The sequence below is a fragment of the Sphaeramia orbicularis genome, chromosome 8 (genome assembly GCF_902148855.1).
Source record: "Sphaeramia orbicularis chromosome 8, fSphaOr1.1, whole genome shotgun sequence".
NCBI classification, from domain to species: domain Eukaryota; kingdom Metazoa; phylum Chordata; class Actinopteri; order Kurtiformes; family Apogonidae; genus Sphaeramia; species Sphaeramia orbicularis.
Window position 1 is genome coordinate 8,926,499 of NC_043964.1, and position 22,959 is coordinate 8,949,457.

Sequence of the window (22,959 nt, forward strand, 5' to 3'; positions counted from 1 at the left end):
AGAAACCTCCACCGTTCCAGTTACTGTATACTTAACACTATTAGAACTATATGGATAAATGAATAATGATGATGCCTGTTATATTCATACAAATGCAGAAATGTTATGTCCACGTGGGATAGGTGCTTTAATGTGCATGACAAAATAACGACTACATAGAGTTAAAAATTGGTCAGTATGAAAGGGGGGGATGGTGTGGAAAACCCAGGTGCATTATGGGAATGACCAGTCCCCTACCCTTATTGTCACTGACTGAAATTATAAGACTGAAGGAGGAACAGTCTATGGCAGGGGTGTCGAACTCATTTTGGTTCAGGGGTCATATTTAGCCCAATTTGATCTCAAGCAGGCCAGACCAGTACAATAATGACTTAACCTATAAATAATGACAAATACAAGTTTTTCTTTTTGTTTTAGTATAAAAAAAACCCAATTAAATTCTGAAAATATTTACATTTTACAAAAAAGATGTGAATAACCTGAAAAAAACAGAAATATCATTAGAAAAGTTAGTGCAATTTTAACAATATTATGCCTCGACTTATTATTTATACATGTACATTTACACACAATGTTACATAAACATTTGGTAACAGGCATAATGTTAAAATTTTGGAGTTTGGAACTAAAATTTGAACAATTTCTACAATATTACATCTCTTATTAACACAACTACAGATCACAGTAGATCCATAAATGCACAAAATATTTAGTAACAGGCAGATTATTGCTCATTCACAAAAATTGCACATTTCAGGTTGTTCAACTTGTTTTAATCTATGTATTTATTTGCATTTTATTGTGAAGGAATAGTTTTGTAAATGTGAATATTTTCACAGTGTAATGTTGTTTTTTCACTTAAATTTTTTCCACATAATTTTTCACAAAGAAAATTTGTAGTTGTCATTATTTAAGGGTTATTGTGTTATTTTTACTTGAGATCACATCGGTCTGTATGTGGAACCTGAACCAAAATGATCTTTGACAACCTTGACTGTTCAGGTTAATTTTTGCACTTTCATCCCGCGGGCCGGAATGGAACGTTTGGCGGGTCAGATTTGGCCCCCGGGCCACATGTTTGACACCTGTGGTCTATGGGAACATTATTCCTTCGATTACTTAAATATAACAAATGAATTAAAAGTAGGGCTGTCAAAATTAAGGCATTAACACGGATTAATCCATCATCATGATAATCTCATTAAAAATTTTAACAGAATTAACCCATCTGTAGCACAGAATGACTCTGAATGTCTCTGCCAACACATTTGAGGCAATTTGTCTAAGTAGAGTTACTGTCACACATGCACAAATGGGCAGTTGATCTGGTAGTGACGGCTGCAGAAGCAACCCATAAAGATGGAAGACACAAAACAGCACCACTGGCCCTGTGGATGGAAATATGAGGACAAAAAAACACCAAGACGAAACAATTGTTTGAAGTTGTTTTGTTGAAGGTGTTTAATAAACACATCAAGTGTATGTGTGTGTGTGTGTGTGTGTGTGTGTGTGTGTATATATATATATATATATATTCTTTGTTGCATCTGTTTACTCATACAAAATAAACGCAATTAATGTAAATAAAAAACTAGAAAAGCACTTGGCAAGCGCAGACGTCCGCCAAGGCAGATCACCCCCCCCCCCCCCCTTCCCCATCACCACCAAAATTTAATCAGTTGTTCTTTGTGCCAGTATGAACATTTCCATCAAAATCCATCCGTCAATAACTTTTTGAGTTATCTTGCTAACAGACAAACAAACAAACCCAGATGAAAACATAACCTCCGCCGTTCCTTGGCGGAGGTTATGAATGATATTTATTCATGATTAATCGAAAGTAATCGACAGCAATCCTGTGATTAATCTAATTAAAATTGTAATCATTTGACAGCACCAATTAAAAGCAGTACATATGAGAATTGATGCTTGTTTGATTAATTTTAAAGTTGAGTCAGACATACAGTCGCAGAAAAAATTCTTAGACCGTCAAAAGTCATAAAAATCAATGGTTATGTAATCCAGTACTAACTCCTGTGTGTATCATGTGACTAAAACAGACAGAAAAGAAAACATGGAACGCCTTAAAGCACTGTTTTTGTCAGTACAATGCCATAGATATTGATGTAAGAACTGAAATGATTTTGGTTATTATCAAGAAAACATGGAAAATGGATAGATATCAGCTCTGAAATTAAACTATTATGAGCTATTTTTGTTGTTATCATTATATTTGCCCAAACAAATGTACCTGTAGTTGTACCAGGCATTAAAATGAACAAGAAATGGAAGAAAACAAGGGGTGGTCTAATCATTTTTCCATGACTGTATGTGAACACTGATTCATTTCCAGCGATATTACCTTCTCTTGATGCTCTTTCTTAATAGACTGTCGCTGCCTACGAGGCTAAATGCTGTAATGAAAGAACATCTATTCCAACCTTGTCTATTTAAATGTACTAAGTATTTTTTTTTTGGGTTATATGTTGTTAATGGATTAAAAAAAAAAACAAAGGAAGTTATGATGTAGATGATGTTTTGTCCAGAATCATGATGGGTGTTTAATTTTTTCTCTCTTCTAATCTTGTTCTCCTTCACTTCTGGTTTCTCTCTCTCTTCCTCTTTTTCCTTTTCATCTGTGCTGGCAGGAGGTTTAAAACTGTAAATCCCATTATATAGCGGTGGTCCAAACTGTGACATCTGGCCCTCTGGCCCGTCCACAGCTACTAAAAATCAGAAAGACAGACTGACACGTGTTCTGCAGAGATTGGGAATAATTCACACAAAGCAGCAGCACCATTCAATCATTCATTCATTCAAAACCACTGTTATTCATGCATTGTATTTTCTGTTTGTTGTTGCTGAGTGACTCGCGCAAAATATCTTTGGTTTTCTGTAGTTAAATAAGACCCTTCTTTTTTTCTCATATGCGACTCATTCAGACATAACTGCAGCTCATTGTTTGCTAAACTTTAATCGCATTGTGTGCACTGTCCTGAAAGCAGTTGCTTCAATTAAATAAACTTTAAATTGCTTCTCTTGCTTTGAGGGTTATTTTGCAGGGTAGAGCAGAAATTAGAAGCAGATTATGGATTTGCAGGAAACATTTTCATTCATCACAGTTGTTTCCGTGGAAATAAAATGGGCAACTGTACCTACTCAGCTGCTGCTTCATTAAATTATTATCCAAAGGCACTAATTGTGTTCGCCGGTGGTATCAAACTTTTTGGCTCCCATGACTCAGAGCAGATACTGTAATTAAGCATCAGGGGACTATTTCCTATTCATCCTCCGAGTCCATAGAGATGAATAATAAACAAGAAAATGCAAATAAGGAATCACATGCTTCTTTTCTTCATGCTGCCAACAAAACAGTTACAAATCATCTGTGTGTCTACAAATCACCTCTATCTGTATTTAGTTTTTAATTTCCTGTGCAGCTCTGCCGTTTACCATCTGACTTCTGTGTGGATGTTAACAATGGCATTTCCTTTGTCGTTACAGATGGGGCTCCGCTGAGCGAGCTGTCGTGGCCTTCGTCCCTGGCGGTGGTCGCTGTCTCCTTTTCTGGCCTCTTCACATTCGTCTTCCTCATGCTGGCCTGCCTCTGCTGCAAGAAGGGAGACATTGGCTTTAAGGTGAGCTCACTGCTGCCCCCTGCTGGAAGTGCTGCAGAGACAAAAGAAAAGGCAGAATTATAAGATGTGTTTAACCCTTAACCCTCTGGTATCCGGGTGCGCCTTTTAAGCACACTTTTCACTTTAAAAAACTTCATATTATTTTTCACAATTTAAATAAGGTTAGAATTCAAAAGTTGTTCAGTTTTGCATGATCTTTAAAATTCTGGCCACCAACTACAATTTGCACATTGTTAACAAAAGAAAATTACAAGACAAGCATCTGTCTCCCAAGTGTGCCTAAAACGCACTATTTCTTCCATTTGATATGTATGACCTTGATTTACAAAAATAAAATCAAATTAGAGCAGAAAAATAAATCAATATATAATATTTAATAGTTTGATTTATAGGTGTGCATTTTTTTCACACTTGGTGACAGATGCTAGTATTTTTGTACATTTGACCTAGCACCAAAAATAATCATGCAAATGAACCAGTGTTGGAGTTAATCACTGATATATGCCAGGATGAAAAAAATCAAATAATATGTGATCCACTTTTTATGTAGTATATTGAAAAAAATTGACTTTTTTGTGTTTTTTACATCCAAAAAAATGGTTTGTTTACATTACAAAGACGGCATTTAAAGGGTTAAAAAATGTGACAGTTATTGAGTAGTTGGCATTTTTATTTACGGCTCAAGTTGATGAAACAGAAAAAAGTGTAAAAGAATTAAAAACAAACTGTGTAAAACTGTGTTGTTTTTTTTTGACATTATTCCACAAGTGTGCCAAAAAGGCACACTTGGTGCTTAGTAAGGGCCTTGCTGGATGGGATACCGGAGGGTTAAAGACCCAGAGCTACTTTTGTGGTAGTTCCCAAGTTAATTTCTCTCTACATTTCACCTTTCTTAATTGCTTTATCACCATTTATTATAATGTTCTCCTCTGTATTTTAGTTAGTTTAGTTTTATTTCGAGCACATAGAATCATCAGATAATAAAGAACCATACAACAAAATATTTCTGTACTCAAAAAGGAGTGGGAAGAAGTATAACTTATAGACTTCCACCCCCTTTTTACAAACTGATAATTAAATTAATTCTGCTTCATTTGCTTTAACACACTTTTTTTCCCTGTATATTTTTCCATAACACAAAGCAACCATACAAATCATTCACATACACTGTTTTTAGTCACCTCACACACAATCAGATTTGCATAATTAACCATATTTAATAAGAATTATAATATGTTTATGCACTTTAAATATTTACTACAAATACAATCATTAACTAGAAAAGCACTCAGAGAGCACAGACCTCCACCAAGGCAGATCAGTGCCCCCCCCCCCCCCCCCCCCCCCCTCCCCCCCCCCCGCGATCACCACCAAAATTTTATCATTTGTTTCTTGGGCCAGTACCAACATTTCCTGAAATTTTCATCCAAATTCGTCCATAACTTTTTTACTTATCTTGCACACAGACAGACAGACAGACAGACAGACAGACAGACAGACAGACAGACAGACAGACAGACAGACAGACAGACAGACCAACTCCAGCGAAAACATAACCTCCTTGGCGGAGGTAATAATAAATGTGATATCTTCTAATCATTTAATAATTTTTTGTTTTTTCAGTGAAAATTATATATTTTCCTATATTTAATTCATTGATCATGTAGATGTTCATTAAAGCTCTGATTAAAGTTGAGGGGTTTTATATCAGAAACAGAGAAAACTGAAGAAAAAGTGACTTTTTCAGCAAAGATATGTCTCCATCCACTGTCATTGATCCAACTCCATGGGTTTTACTGGTGAATCAATGTTGTAGAAGATGACGGTGTTTCCATGGTAACTACAGAGCCTCTGAACATCCAAATAGGTCATATCTGATGACCATGAAAAGATGAATAACTGTATTTTACATCAAACTAAAACTCAAAAGTTATTATATTAGAACAAAGAAAATTGCTTTAAAAAAAGTGATTTTTTTAGTCAAATATATCATTAACTGAACATAAAACAAGCATTTACATCCAGTTATTGATCCAACTACATTATTTTTCCTTCAGTTTTGTTCAGTTTGTGGCTTATTTTGTTCATGTTACTTATTATTTTGTTGATTTATTATTCATTTTTGTTCATTTTATTGATCACTTTGGCTGTTTTTGTTCATTTTGTTGCTTATTTTATTCTGTTTTACTTAGTTTTGGTTCATTTTTTTTTGGCTATTTTATCCTGTTATTCAGGATTTGGTATGTTTTTATTTGTTTTTGTTTATTTTATTTATTATTTAATAGCCTATATGTAAACCAAGTGTCTCCATCCGTTGTTTTGGGTTCTGGGTTTTACTGGTGAATCAATGTTGTAGGAAGATGACGGTGTTTCCATGGTAATTATAGAGCCTCTGAATGTCCAAATAGGTCATATGAAAAGATGACAAACTGTATTTTACACCAATTCTTTAAATGTATTGATAGGATTAGTGGATTAACAAGTACTGAACTGCTTAGATCAGTCGATGCTTTTAGTCGTCAGTGGATGTTTGGGGTTTTATGGGTTAATAGTGCCAGTTTGCTCACTTTACCCATGATGCATCATAATTCTAATATAAAAGTACCCATTTTACAACAGTTGGTGAATCCTTTTTCTTGTGATTCTTAAGGATTCTTTGGACACTGTGAAGCACCAATGCTCTATTGATCTGCTATGCTCTCTGCTCTCTAATCTCTGCTCTCTAATCTACACACCATGTACATTCTGACGTCTTTTGATCATTGTCTCAGTCGATCCAAATCGCGCAAACAAGTTCCGTTTCCCAACCCGAGCTGGCACACATTGTCTGGCGTCGCCTTCAGCTGCCAGCGTGACTCAGCCATGCTGTGTCAAACATCAGCACTCAGCTGAGCGGCTGATGAAGGCTAACAGCGAACGACACAGGCAGGGGGCATATGGAGACAGAGATGAGGAGGAAATTGGAGAGCAGTTGGATCAGCAGTTTCCTATTGTTTTTTTTCCCATTAACATACTCATCATGTTATGGCATTAGCATAAAAAGTTAGTCATTTTCAGACTTTGATGCATTGATTGGCGACACCAGTAGAAGGAATAGACTGTTATTAACCCTTTATAGGGCACTCATAGAAATACTCTGAAATGCAAAATGATTACCTTAGTGTGTTATTGGAGGACCTAACAAGACTTTATTACTTTTGTGATTTTTTTTTTTCAACATTCTTTTTATTGAAATCAAGGTAAAAGAAAGTGACAATCATACAAAAAAAAAAAACCAGTTTTTTTTTTTTTTGTTTTTTTTTTTTGTTGCTCTTTTCAATATGACTGATACCATTAAATCATTCAATAGACATTTTATAGTAAAGTCTTTGGTAATTTTCAAAAAGTTACATTAAGAAAAACATTTATGTTGTTATTCTATTGAAATTTTAAAAATATTGAAATTATGTTGCCATTCAAGGACAATAAAAAGGCTATAGAAAGTTTTACATTAAAAAAATACTATCTGAAATGTTTTATATTCTCAAAATGTTACTGGTAAAATGTATTTTTGTATCTAAAGTTAATGTTGTTGCCCAATGTATCAAATGTGATACAAAAATTATATCATAAACCAAAATGATATAGCTAATTTTTTTGTTTGGAATATGTTAAAAGGGTGAATAAACTTTTCAATAAAAAAAAAAGAAAGAAATAGAATTTTGTGGCTAGTTTTTAACGGGTCAGGTTTTACAGGGTTAATAATCTTTTTTTAGTAGGACACATTTTCAGTATACATATCCTCTCAGTACATGTATAAGCATGTCCAGTTTTCCAAAAACCAACTTACAACAAGAACTTAAACTAAGAAAAAAAAGAAAAAAAAAAGCCCCCACCCACATTAGTACACATTCATTTAATTAGCAATGTTATAGCTATTCTATTGTTATCTTTTCTATAGATGTTTTATCAAAGTAAGAGAGGAAAGGCTTCCATGTAATGTCAAATTTCTCAGTTGATCCTCTGAGAGAAAATTTGATCTTTTCCGGTTTCCAGAAACACATCACATCTGTTATCCAGGCGTGTTCTGCTGGAGGTTTAGGCGACTTCCAGTGTAGGAGGATACATCTACGGGCAATCAAAGAAGCAAATGCAAACACATTTAGTTTCTGTGTGATGAACTTAGGATAATTCAGGGGGACTCTAAAGATGGCAGTAAGTGGGCATCAAAATGTTTTATTGTCATATAGAAAATCAAGGTCAATGGAGTGACCGTATTTGGTTCCTTACCTGTAAGTGGCAAAAAAAATGCAAGAATTATGTACTAAAACCCAACAAAACCACATGCCATGTGAAAGGAACATGTGTTTTAAAACATTAGACCAACATGCGTGCTGATCCAGACCCCTGTCCACATCCACATTCACCCTTTGAACATCATTCCTTACATTAGTACCATTACTTCACGGTACCGAACAAAGCAGGTCCACTCACTGTTGATGCAGAGGTGGACCTTACAGACCCTGGAGACCACATCAGACCTCAGATTGTTGACTCATTGTCCTCACTGTAACTGTTGCTGTCACTGTCTTGTAATGTATGTAGAAATGACCAAAAACGGTCACTTGCCTGATAAAGGGTTAACCCTTTATAGTTCACTCAGAAATACTCTGAAATTCAAAATTCTAACCTAAGTGTGTTATTGGAGGATCTAACAACAGTTTATTGCTTTTGTGAAATTTTTCAACTTTTTTTGTAATTATATAGAAAATCAAGGTCATTGAAATTACCATATTTGGTTCCTTACCCCTAAGTCACAAAAAATGAATAAAAAATACCAGAAGTAAATATAAAAAATACAAGAAAAACACATTTTAATTGAAAGGAACATTTATTTTAGAACATTAAACCAACATGCGTGCTGATCCAGACCCCTGTCCACATCCACATTCACCCTTTGAACATCATTCCTTACATTAGTACCATTACTTCATGGTACCAAACAAAGCAAGTACACTCACTGTTGATGCAGAGGTGGACCTTACAGACCCTGGAGACCACATCAGACCTCAGATTGTTGACTCATTGTCCTCACGGTAACTGTTGCTGTCACTATCTTGTAATGTATGTGGAAATAACCAGAAATGGTCAGTTGCCTGATAAAGGGTTAACCCTTTATAGTTCACTCATTGAAATACTCTGAAATTCAAAATTCTAACCTTAGTGTGTTATTGGAGTATCTAACAACAGTTTATTGCTTTTTTAAAATTTTTCAACTTTTTTTGTAGTTATATAGAAAATCAACGTCATTGAAATGACCATATTTGGTTCCTTGCCCATAAGTCACAAAAAATTAATAAAAAAATACCACAAGTAAATATAAAAAATACAAGAAAAACACATTTTAATTGAAAGGAACTTTTATTTTAGAACATTAGACCAACATAAGTGCTGATCCAGACCCCTGTCCACATCCACATTCACCCTTTGAACATCATTCCTTACATTAGTACCATTACATTAGTACCATTACTTCATGGTACCGAACAAAGCAGGTACACTCACTGTTCATGCAGAGGTGGACCTTACAGACCCTGGAGACCACATTGGACCTGAGATTGTTGCCTCACTGTAAATGTTGGTGTCACTGTCTTGTAATGTATGCGGAAATTACCAAAAATGGTCACAGCTACAGGGACAACGATAGCACTAATGAGCATAGCATAAAGACCATTAACAACTTTTCCCATTTCTGCAAAAGTGTGTGTAGTGTGTGTGTCTGCATCTGTCTGTCTAAGGCATGGCCCCTGCCTCATTATGTGTAAATGTATTTTATTAAACGGCAGGAGCAGTGGGTGTCTGGGTCTGCGTCTGAGTCGCTGTGGTTGGCCTGTTACTGTGAAACCGTTAATGACAAAATGGCTCCAGTTGCTAAAATAGGATGAAGAAAGATCTCTGACAACAGACATTTTATTTGGTCTTCACCATGGCCCTTACCTTGAGGCTGTCTGACGTACAGCTATGATATTACTGATGCCTGTAGACTCATGGTTTTATGGCACCCTGTTATCAGAGTAAAACGGTATTAAAACCAGAGCTGCCCTGGAGGTGGAAGTCATTTCAAATCTCAGGGACACTTCAACATTTCTGTGTAGGACTCACATATCTTCTGTGTGGAAATTATTTGAGGCAATTACAATTATTTTTACCTCCGCCAAGGAACGGCGGAGGTTATGTTTTCTTCTGTGTTTGTCTGTCTGTTTGTTTGTTTGTTTGTTTGTTTGTTTGTCTGTTAGCAAGATAACTCAAAATGTTATTGATGGATTTTGATGAAATTTTCAGGAAATGTTGATACTGGCACAAGGAACAAATGATTATATTTTGGTGGTGATCTCCTAATCCAATCTCTAATAATAATTTTGTGTTTTTTCAGTGAAAATCACATATTTTCCTATATTTAATTCACTGATCATGTATATGTTCAATAAATCTCTGGTTAAAGTTGAGGGTTATTATATCAGAAACCAAGAAAACTGAAGAAAAAGTGATTTTTCTTAGCAAATCTATCATTAACTGAATATAAACCAAATGTGTCCATCCACTGTCATTGATCCAACTCCATGGGTTTTACTGGTGAATCAATGTTGTAGAAGATGACGATGTTTCCATGGTTACTACGGAGCCTCTGAACGTCCAAATGGGTCATATCTGATGATCATGAAAACATGAAAAACTGTATTTTACACCAATTACATTTACATGTATTGATAGGATTAATGGATCAGCAGGTATTAAACAGTTTAGATCAGTAGATGGTTTTGGTCGTCGGTGGCTGTTTGGGTTTTTATAGGTTTAAAGAGAGATCTGACTATTCAACTGTATTTCTTTGTCTGCAAATGAATTGTCACATGTACGACAGATATAAACCTTTGCCCATAAAGTTGGCTAAAACATATTTTTACCTCTTGAAATGACTGTGACAGTATGATTTATTCTTGATGGATAAAGTGCAACTGGAACTGAGGATGTGATCATTGAACCTGGTCAATGGAATTTTTAGCCCCTCTGTTCTGTTTTTTGAACCAGTTTCATAGAAGCACCTATACTTAACTAAACATAAACCAAGTGTGTCCATCCACTGTCACTGATCCAACTCCATGGGTTTTACTGGTAAATCAATGTTGTAGAAGATGATGGTGGTAATAGGGATGTAACAATATGAAAATTTCATATCACGGTTATTTTGACAAAAATGATCATGGTTATCATTATTATTGTGGTATTGTTGAAATTGTGCTCAAAATGTACAAAAAGTACTAATACAAACACTGAAATAATTTAACCAAGTTGTATTTTGAAAAAAAAAACAAAACAAAAAAAACAAAAAAAACCATAAATAAATAAATAAATTAAATAATTGGCACAATGTACCTTCTGTTGCAGAAACATTTAAATATTAACCCTTAGGGGTCTGAGCCTTTTTTGGCCGTTTTTAAGTACTTTTGATTTTGCCTTTATATACTATATAAAGAGATGTTTACTATACCCATGTTTGGTATCTTTTTTTTTTCAGCACAACTTCATTTATCTCATCTGCCTATTATTTTTTTACTACTATATCAACATAAAAGGCCAAAAAACACACAAAAAATATAAAATTGGATTTGAAAAATGTATATAATTTATTGTATAAAGAACACAAAGATGCTTCACGAACCTTTTCAAAGACTTTAAAAGAGAATATTGGTTCCAAATATTAGGTATGTAAAATTAAAATTGTAATAAATTAAAACTATACTCAAATATTTGACATAAAAGCATAGCTTTACATAGGTTTTTTTCCTTAAAAGTGCGGTAATCAAACACGATTATCATGATAATTACAATTTTAACGGTAATACTAACCGGCTGCAATTTTACCGCGGTTTATCGTTATGCCGGTCATCATTACATCCCTACATGGTAACTATGGAGCCTCTGAATGTCCAAATGGATCATATCTGATGACCATGAAAAGATGACAAACTGTATTTTACACCAATTATTTACATGGACTGATAGAATTAGTGGATCAACAGGCAATTTGAAAGTGGAAAATTCTTTCTCATTTAGGTGTAAATTACAGACCAGATTGTGGCATTAACAAAAAAACATTAGATGCTTGGTTTGTAATTTTGAAGACAAAGTGTGTGTTGGCCACTTTTAAGGTTGACTAATTCTCACCAGACACCACAGACTGGTTAACCGGCTCCCACTCTGTATCCCTCCCATTGGTACGAGCTCATCACTCTGCAGCTCACTTGTAAGGTGTGCGTTTGTGTAGGACTGTGAAATCGCACTGCTGCACCGTCCAAAAAGCTTCATTATTCCTCTCCATCATGGTGCTCTCACTGGAGCGCGTAGTGCGAGGCTGGGTATTAAGTGCTTTCTAAACTGAAGGCTCTCGGGGGAGCTATGGAACGCTGACTCACAGCCAGGTGCTCGCTTTCACACTTCGCTCTGAGGAGAGTGGCAGATGGTTCTCCTGAAAGAAAAACACACAATACACACACATTCCTAAGTATGTAAACTGATGTTTTTGAACACATGTAAACACACACAGATGCACAAATTCAGCCATTCAGAGATTTCATTTGACTCCAGTCTGCGACCTACCCTCATGCTCTTTTCTTCTGTACTTTGACTTTCGCTCCTTTCTTTACTTCCATGGTTGCTGCGAGTGAGAGATAGGCTTGTTAAGGACAACAGTTCATTAGTCAGGGAATGGATGGATGGGTGTATGGCTCAATGCTTCTGAACAGAGCAGTTTCTCAACATAGCCACAGTCCCAGGAACCTCTAACAAGAGGGTTTGATTTATCGTAGGATGCTGCTTCATGTGGTGGTACAACAACACAACAGAGGAGCTTTGACCAGGACCTGATGTAGTGGATGGAGGGAACTCAGCTGTCGTTTATACAGTCCACGGGTTAGGAGTTATTCCATGTACGCTGCTATGAGCTGAAAGAGACGCAAACAAGGGAATCATTGAACCTCAAGAATTCCTTAAGTCTCCTAGAAGCCCATAGGATTGTTTCCTGCCGTCCATTTTAACTTAGTCTGAGAATACTTGCTGAATCTGCTTTGTGATCAACCCCGTGCTGCAGATTATACAATTTGTCCAGTTTCATTGTTTAGGCCTATATCCTATTTTTTTTTTTTTTTGTCTATTTGTCACTTCTCTGCTTGTTTAACCCCGAAAGACCCAAACATCCATTGTCGACCAAAACCATCTACTGATCTAGACTGTTTAATACCTGTTGATCCGCTAATCCTATCAATACATGTAAATAATTGGTGCAAAATTCTGCTGGGTTTCTGTAAATTGGCTTGGAGTCTGGTTTCGACCAACTGTATATGTAAAGCGTCATGAGATAACTTTTGTATTGTATGTACTTTTTTGTACTTTTATGATTTGGTGCTGTATAAATAAAATTTGATTTGATTTGATAAAATGCAGTTTGTCGTCTTTTCATGGTCATCAGATATGACCCATTTGGACGTTCTGAGGCTTTGTAGTTACCATGGAAACACAGTCATCTTCTACAACATTGATTCACCAGTAAAAGCCATGGAGTTGGATCAGTGACAGTGGATGGAGACACTTGTTTTATGTTCAGTTGATATCTTTGCTGAAAGTCACTTTAGCTTCATTCAAACTGCAGACAAATGTGGCCCAAATCTGAATTTTTTTGCCCATATGTGACCTGTATCCGATCTGTTAAAGACAGTTTGAACAGCACAAATCAGATTTTTTCATATCCAACCCAGGCCACTTTCATACGTGGTCCTGATATTTTGAAATGCAGCTTCAGTCTGAACGGCTAGGTCGCATTTATCCGACCTTTATGTCATTGAAATGCGACAAACGTCCCAGGAGGAGGCGCGGTGGGAAAAACATACGTACTTCTGTGAACACAGTGCATGTCTGCATGGTTACGTATTACATCAGGACCACAAAAAAAATCAGATTTCAACAAAAATTCTCAATTGTGCATTAAGACCTGCTATCTGGACATAGCCTTTTTCTTCAGTTTTCTTTGTCTCTGACATAATAATCCTTAACATTAATCTGAACTTTAATGAACATGTACATGATCAGTGAATTAAATAGAAGAAAATACTTGATTTTCACTGAAAATTTGCAAAATACAGACAATATTATTACAATAAATGGTGATAAATCACTTGAGAAAGGTTAAATAGAGGGAAAAATTCATTTGGGAACTACTATAAAAGTCTAAACGGGTCCTTATGGGTTAAACAACCAAAACCAGAAGGCTTCCCTATTAGAAGTGAACAAAGACACATTATTTTCAATATTCAACATTCCTTTTTATTGTCATTCCAGAGCGCACACAACAAAATTCTGATGTGCTTTGTAGAAACACTGCTTCTTGAGTAAAAAAAAAAGGAAATGTATAATGCAAAATATTGAAATAGTATTAAATAGTGGAAAAAAAAGAACAACATTCACTCATTCAGTCAAGTTCTATATTCATACATTCATACCAAGTTAAGAGGCAGAGGACAGTGAAAGGTAAATATAGTGGTTATTATTTTGATTATGAAGGTGAAAGACATGTGCAGCCTTTATCCTACCTTTTTGGTTCAATATCATGTTGCATACAGGGCCTGAGCGCCACATATGGAACACTACAGGGACACACTACCACAGCAGTCGGAGAGCAAGGACACTGCAGTAGACAGGAGAGTAAAAATGGGTGAGAGGCAAAGAATAGAAGCAGGGACAAACCAGAGAGACGGTGCAGAGGATGGTGGACAGAGAGTATAAATGAAAGAGGGTCACCAGTCAGGGTTTTCCACTTTTTGTCATCATCCATCTCAGTGGGGTCGACATAGAGGGGGTAAATCTGTTAAGAGACTAGTACTTTTTAGCGCAGAGCTGCTGATGGGGGTGTTGGGAACTTAGGGATTTGCTTTAACGTATGATACATTTTGTTTTTTTTAGATGGTCAATCACGGTCTAAAACAGGTATTGTCTGTTTTTGCAGCAGTTTTTTTTCCCCAGTACTTACCCCTATAATGCCGAACGTATCATATTTGATACATGAGTTTTGAAGCCCTTTTATTGCTTAAAATCTCCTTCACACCCTGATTGCAACCAATTAACTAAATGCTCGAACACAAAAATAAAAAATTTTAGTCACTTGTGGGACAGACAGGACTGAAAAAACATCATCCAATCATTTTAACCCTATAACGCCAAATGTATCATATTTGGTACAAGAGATTTGAAGCCCTCTACATGATCAGTGTGATATTTTTTTTCTTGAAAAACCTGATGTAGACAATTAGATACATGCAATACACAGATAATCCACCAGGGGGAGGAATTCATTCACCAGAGGCCTCTCCAGTGACATTACAAGACTGTCAGGAGGCAGAACTTTGACAGTTTTGAAAAGGAATTACCAATTTGTTAGACATGTTTGTGTTAAATTATGTTTTTGTTTGTTCAAAAATAATAATATTTGAGCACTGAGACCAGATGTATCGAATATGATACAAAATTAAAAATCATACATGGAAATTCATATTTGAAAAACATTTTTTTTGGTTGTTCAGAAGGACCAATAAAGGTTCAAAGAACTGGAATTTTCTGTCAATGATTTAATGGTTCAGACTTTACAGAGTTAATTGCAAGACATGACTATGTGATGTATACTAGCATAATTAGCAAAATTTGATAGTCCACTGTAACTCTATCTTACTTGTTTATTAAATTTTTTTTACTGCATGCTTCTTACCTACTCCATTTGCTATGTATGCACCAAACCACTGAAGTAAATTCCTAGTAATGTGAACCCTGTTTACTTACATGGCAATAAACATGATTCTTATTCTGATATTTTTACAGTCCGATGGAAACCTCTTATGTCCAAAATGGTTATTTTTCAGGAAACTGGTAAAAGGTCGCAGAAAAAAATTATTAGACCATCAAAAGTCACCAAAAACAATGGTTATGAAATCAAGTACTAAGTCCTGTGTGTATCATGTGACTACAACAGACAGAAAAGAAAACATGGAATGCCTAAAAACACTGTTTTTGTCAGTACAATGCCATAGGTACTGATGTAAGAACTGAAGTGATTTTGGTTATTATCAAGAAAACATGGAAAATGGATAGATATCAGCTCTGAAATTAAACTGCTATGAGCTATTTTTGTTGTTATCATTAAACTTGTCCAAACAAATGTACCTTTAGTTGTATCAGGCATTAAAATGAACAAGAAATTGAAGAAAACAAGGGGTGATCTAATAATTTTTTTGTTAAGAGATGTAGTCATAAGCCATTTTCAACACTTTTCATTGGTTAAATGTTTCTAAAACTGTCAGGCCAATGTGAAGACTGACCAACAGAATCGCTTTATGACAAAAAAAGACCAAAAATGGACTTACGAGGTTTCCACCCAACAGCAACGATATTCAATACTACTGTTTAAACACCTAAATAACCAGATCAGTGCTATTTTTCCAAGTTTAGCATATCCTCAGGATTTCCCCACAGGGTGTAACAAGGCCTAAAATGATTCCTGAAACAAAATTAAGACTTAGTTTTTACAAATCATGGTTTTATTTAAGCCTGTTCAGTAGTACATAACTTCAGTAATGGTTTCTATACTGTGTGTGAATGTATATAAGACTTAGTTTTTACGAATCATGGTTTTATTTAAGCCTGTTCAGTAGTACGTAACTTCAGTAATGGTTTCTATACTGCGTGTGAATGTATACACTATGTGCTAGAAAGAAAAGACAGAGGGTTTTTTGTATGAACTGTGAGTAATAGTATGCATTAGCGTGTTCCACAACAGTGTCTTCATAGTGACAATACAATGCACCTCACAACGTACATGATTTATGTATGTGGGTAGGTGGGTGTGTCTCAGTGCATCTGAACGCTTCCACAGTTGAACCATTGTCTCCCACAATCTCAGTGGTAGGACGGCTGCGAGTGGATGACTAATCCCATCGTGTGTCTTTGCATCAGGAGTTTGAAAACACTGAGGGAGAGGAGTACCAGGCAGATCTCTCCGCCCTGGCCTCGCCTTCCTCGCAGAATGGTCCTGAGGTCTACATCCTTCCACTCACCGAGGTGTCCCTGCCGGTCTCCAAACAGCCAGGCAGATCCAGTAAGAACCTCCACAACACATGCATCACATGCCCCTTCAATTAGCTGCAACCGACCTGTTATCTACAGGGTTCCCACCGGGTCTTAAAAGGCTTGAATTTACAAATCTGCATTTAATACCTTAAAATTTTGATATCGTCGGCTTCCTGATAAAACCTGCTGTGTGACTTTTGGCAAATTTTACAGGAGAAACAAAAAACTGTTTATATAAAACGAAACTGTGAAATATGACCTAAAAAAATCTGTTCCTTTAATGTTGGTACTTATGATGGAATGTAAACAACTTTCACAGGAGACTGAAATTTGAAGCTATAATAGGGGAGATAGTCGGTTTTTATTCCCAACCAAAAATGTCACTTAGCAGGTTTTATCAGGAAGCTGATGATATGATATTTTGAGAAACTTAATATACAAATTTATCTGTCGATTGAACGATTCTCAGAATTCCATCATTAGGCTTTTGACAAATCCCAGTCAAAGTTTGGTGCGATACCAGTCATCCCTGTGGCGACACTGGTAAAGTTGTCTTTTATAATGTTGATGATGTTTTGTCTGTATTTTTAACCTGTGTTTTTGAATTTATTCTATTCGTTGCTTGCTTGTTTGTTTTTAAATGGACTCCCGAGTCTGCAAATAAAGATGATGACGATGATGATGATGATGATGATATGTTAGGTCTTGTGTTATTTTGCCATAAACTTGTCCTCTGCATTGTGTTTAAATGTGTCTGTTAAATGTCCAAACTGCAAAGAAAGTAGCGTTAGTCGACTCGGTTCCAACCCGACAATTTATAATGAAATTAAGAACCAATTATCACTAACTTTGCAGCCCCCCGGTGAGAAGTGATCACAAAAAGTTCTGTTCTGTGTACAGTATGTATATAGTTTTCAATCTCTGCTGATGTAAATAAATAAATATATTTTCCTAAATTCTACAAGTCACAGATTTTTTGCCAGTATGGCTGTGAAATAGGCTTTAAATTCGGTTCTAAATAGTATTAAAAAGTCTTAAATTTAACTTGTAGAAACCCTGTATATATATATATATATATATATATATATATATATATATATATATATATATGGATGGATGGATGGATGGATGGATAGATAGATGGATAGATGGATAGATGGATGGATAGATGGATAGAAACAAAATTAATACAAATGATGATCATAAGCTACAAAACGAGTAAAAAATGAACAAAACGAAGAACAAAATGAACAAAAATACACAAACACGAGCAGAAAAATGAACAAAATTGAGATTAAATGAATAAAAATTGACCAAAAGGAGCAAGAAAATGAACAAAATTAATAGAAATGCAATAATGGGGAAAAAAATGTCAGCTTGATAAATACATAATTTTAAAAAATGGTTAAAAAAGGTGGATGGATGGATGATAATGGTCAATGATAGATAGATAGATAGATAGATAGAGAGATAGAGAGATAGAGAGATACTAACAAAATTAATACAAATGATGATCATAAGCTACAAAACGAGTAAAAAATGAACAAAATGAAGAACAAAAGGAACAAAAATACACAAACATGAGCAGAAAAATGAACAAAAATGAGATTAAATGAATAAAACAAAGGCGGATGGATGATAATGGTCAATGACAGATAGATAGATAGATAGATAGATAGATAGATAGATAGATAGATACATACATACATACATACATACATACATACATACATACATACATGCATGCATGCATGCATGCATGCATGCATACATACATACTAACAAAATTAATACAAATGATGATCATAAGCTACAAAACGAGTAAAAAATGAACAAAACGGAGAACAAAATGAACAAAAATACACAAACATGAGCAGAAAAATGAACAAAATTGAGATTAAATGAATAAAAACTGACCAAAATGAGCAAGAAAATGAACAAAATTAATAAAAATGCAATAATGGGGAAAAAAAATGTCAGCTTGATAAATACATAATTTTAAAAAATGGTTAAAAAAAAAGGTGGATGGATGGATGATAATGGTCAGAGAGAGAGAGAGCTACTTTATTCATCCCATAGGGAAATTTACAGGTTCCAGTCGTATCCACAAACTTAAAAACAACAACAGTAAAAACACAATAGTAAAAAACACTTTAAATTTCCACAAGGAGTCGGTGCAAGGGAGTGTTTAGTGAATGAGTCTTTAGTTTTATTTACTTCAGTTCTGCTTTGCTTCTATTCCTCTTCTGGGTTTCTCAGCAGTCAGTGTTCATTTCCATGCTCTGTAGAAAGATTGAATATCAATTACATGAACAGAGGCCATTATAAAAAGGTTATTTCATCTCTGGAGCATACTGCGAGTGGATTTATTGAACATCTTACAGGCTGTATTAATTTGGAACGAATAAAACGGAAAATATTTTGCCAGGCATATTTGGAGCAGACACGGCCTCTGTGATTTTGTTTTCTTCTAGATCTTGTCATTCTTGCCCTCTCTCTCTCTCTTTCAAAATGGGACAGACATCTGTACATTGTGTAACATGCTGTATTTAGAAGGACCTACTGCAGTGCACGGTTGCATATTGTATGTGAAAACTGCAGCTCAGTCGAGGTGAGGGAATCTGATCTTTCTCTGCTGCAGATTTTTTTTTTTTTTTCAGGAGTACCACGTGCACGGTTTGTTACTTTAACATGAATCCAGAATGACATTTGTTTTTATTACACTGTTACATAATGAAACACCAGAATGTCAGCTCTGTATCATGTTGGTATATTCAGATATTCATGAGCTTTCTTCGTAATAGAGCAGACAGTTTTTTTTTTTTTTTTTTTTTTTTCAGGTCAACAGTGGATCTGGCTGCGTTCATATATGTGCGAGGATCTGAGCGTTAAGTCAGATCCTGGGTGCTCAATGTGCCTCTCCCTGCATGAGTCACTGGCTGTCTGCACTGCACTGTGTTCAGCCAGGAGGGAGGCGAGTTGGGGCTCAGCATCCCAGGATGTGAGCTCCAGCAATGATTGGACTAGGCTGCCTCAGGCTCCCAGCCAATCAACAGTCACCTCTCTGTCCTCCATAGCTACCACGGTATGATTGGTCCAGGTGTTGCAGGGCTAGGAATGCAAGACTGCGAAAGAGGCAGAGTTGGGAGAATGAGGAAGAATGTCTTGTTTTAGCGAGTCAGAAGGCCTTTGGGCTGGGTGATGGGCATGTTTCTGCAGCTCATTCCAGATATTAAACACTATAATCACTTTAACCCTTTAGATTCAATTAATTTCCTTTAAATATGAATATTATTGGCATTGTGAATCTCAAACAATTAAAGTATTTCTGTTGTGCTGACAAATGTATGTGACGTATAGAATCACACAGACAGGAAGTTGCGTAGTTATCTTTGTTGAGTCTATAGTTTCCGTATGCTGTATTTTATTGTTTTTACATTGTGTGCTTTTATATTTATTGTTTTTATATTTATATTTATTGCTATTTATTGTTGCACTTTGGTAAGGGCATCCTGAACCAATTTCATTGTAACATGGAGTACAATGACAAAGCCTATTCTATTCTATTCTATTCTATTCTATTCTATTCTTTTTTTTTTTTTTTAATAACACATTTTATTGTTTTTAGACATATAAAACACAGAAACAAGACCCCCCACTCCGACCCCTCAGACAGCACATGCCAGAGTTACAGACTTATACAGACAAATGAGGAAAAAAAAAACAAAAAACATACAAACAAACAGAAAACAATACACCAGTCAACATCATTATACTATTATACTTTGTGTCATACAGAATTGGAGGGTTGCAAGGCTTATTCTATTCTATTCTATTCTATTCTATTCTATTCTATTCTATTCTATTCTATTCTATTCTATTCTATTCTATTGTTGGGATTTCTGTTTAACAGACTGTTGCCACAGCTCACACAGTTAAAACTCTCAACTCTAACAGATCATTTTACGTAGTGGAAGCAATAAAGTCATTTTCAAATCAACCAAATGAATGAATTATGTATTTATTTAGCAAATAGACGTGTAGTAAATGGGATAATGAACTGCAAACCAGTCATTAATGCAAAATAACCCCCTGACTTAATAACTAAAGAGACTGCACAGGCTGTTCTTTGTCTTTCTGATAATCAAGGCACTACTATACATATTAATGTCATGCACATGTTGTAAATTATGCACGCTACTGCACAACTAAAGTAATATTTAAACCTTGAGCACAATGTGTGCTGTTGACGTGAAAGTCCTGTTTTTCACTTGTTGCTCTAATCTTTTATTCAAGAGGTCATGTAAAGTTTTCAAACCCACAACAGAGGCCTATAATTCATCAAAGTGAATGTTTGAGATGACTGTGTATAATTCCATGAGCCCACTGATACTACAGTCCCACAGGACCCTGCCATCTTCTCTGGGAATGTCATGAGTAGGATGGGAATGCACATTCACACTCACACATTCCACATTTGGAATAATACCACGTCTTAAATTCTCTGTCTCTCCATCTCCGTTTGGGAGGGGTGTCGGACGCTCTGGGTTGGGGTTGGAGAAGTGTGGGTTTGTTATCACCGTGACAACCTCTTACCAGCGTTCCAGTGGAGAATGGGCCTTGTGTGCCTCTTTACGAGTGTATGTGAGTGTATGTGTGTGTATGTGTGTGTGTGTTTGGTGATCTGGGTACCAGGAGACACTGCAGGAGTGTGTGAGTGAGCGACCCAAACAATGGCCCTGATTTATGCCGGCCGGGCAGTGGGTGAGCATAAGGCCGGGCTGAAACGTCCGTGGAACGCACCAGCGGAGGACTGGCATTATGGGTAGAATACAGTGAGGGGTCTGTGACAGAATGGGGAGAGACAGGGGAAGGGTAGTGGCATGCACCAGGCCCTAAGAGTGGGGAGGGGGAGGCTTAAGATAGGGGTGGTGAGCGTGTATGACAGAGGTCTTTTCTGCATCTGACAGAGCAGTGTTTGTGTCCTGTTTGGCTGAGGAATGCTGCTGTCCTGAGTCACAGGGGGGCATTATGTGGGCCTTATGTCACTACTGGGTGTCTTGAAGCTGCACACTGAGCTGGCGCGTCAAACAGCACACTACCAACATACGTGATGGTCACATCAGGCGTGATACATGACCAGAAAATCTCAGCGCTCAAGGCAGATATCCTCCTCAGAAGTGCTGTGTCGAACCATCAGCAGACTAGTTCGCCGACTTGAAGCTCTCTGCTCGTTTCCTTTAAATGTAGACGAATAGGGACCGGGGATTTCTGCGTTTGCTCGACAGCTGGAGAACTCCAGAGGAGGACAGTATGTGTGTTTGTGTGTGTCCCAGTTGGAGGAAGAGCTCCGTGCAGACGGGGAGAGGCAGCGTGGTGAGCTTGTTCAGCTGTGCAAGGGCTCGGAGGGTTAAATCCTGCCGGGGCTCTCTCACACACACACTGCGACCGTGGGCTCTTTCTCACACACACACAATGAAGCGAAGACGGCTGGAGCTGCAGCCTCGGGCTCTTGGTTCTCACACTCTGAACCTTTACTTCAGCCCTGCCTGGGACTCTGGCTCAGTCCCCATCACGGTGCTCAGAGTGGCTGGCCGCTCCACTGCTCCGTTTATCATCATCATCATCATCGTTTTTGAACTCCCCATCATCATCATCTCCATTCTGAAATATGAGGATCCATGGAGGTATTTGATTATATACAGGATTTTAGCAGGAGTTTTAAAATAGTGTGCATCTCTGTAGAGAATTCATGTGTGGTGGTTGGTGTTTAATAACTCTAAACACTAAGTCACAAGTGGGGTTTATTTTGCTTCAGGAAATCATTAGCTAAATGCATATTTAGGAAAATATACATTTATTGTGCGGCTGTTGGGGTTTCTATTTTTTTCTCTTCATATCTGGCTTTTAGACTTCATTTCCCTGTGGGACTCATTTCTGTTATGTGTCTGCAAATGATTCCCAGTGCTGTTTTTATTTATTTTTTAAGAATACTCTCTTCTTTTAATAATTTCTTTCCAATTATCACATTGTCCATGTAATGTTTTGTCTTTGTACTATTTTCAGTTCAGCTGCTGAAATCATCGGACCTTGGTCGCCATAGTCTACTCTATCTGAAGGAGATTGGACATGGCTGGTTTGGCAAGGTAAAAACCATGCTTTTTTTTTTTTTGTTGCT

At 36.4% G+C, this 22,959-nt stretch overlaps 1 protein-coding gene across 3 annotated transcripts in view; it reads left to right on the top strand.

The window, feature by feature from the left end:
* aatka (apoptosis-associated tyrosine kinase a) overlaps nucleotides 1-22,959 on the top strand; it is a 62,973-nt gene that overhangs the window by 23,152 nt on the left and 16,862 nt on the right. For 2 of the 3 annotated variants that reach the window (XM_030141138.1, XM_030141139.1), the window contains exons 3-5: nucleotides 3,505-3,638; nucleotides 16,668-16,809; nucleotides 22,848-22,927. In XM_030141138.1, the coding sequence (XP_029996998.1) occupies nucleotides 3,505-3,638; nucleotides 16,668-16,809; nucleotides 22,848-22,927 (356 nt within the window). Of the gene's footprint in view, nucleotides 1-3,504; nucleotides 3,639-16,667; nucleotides 16,810-21,855; nucleotides 22,469-22,847; nucleotides 22,928-22,959 lie in introns of those variants that run through there. The other variant, XM_030141140.1, reaches the window with a different exon arrangement.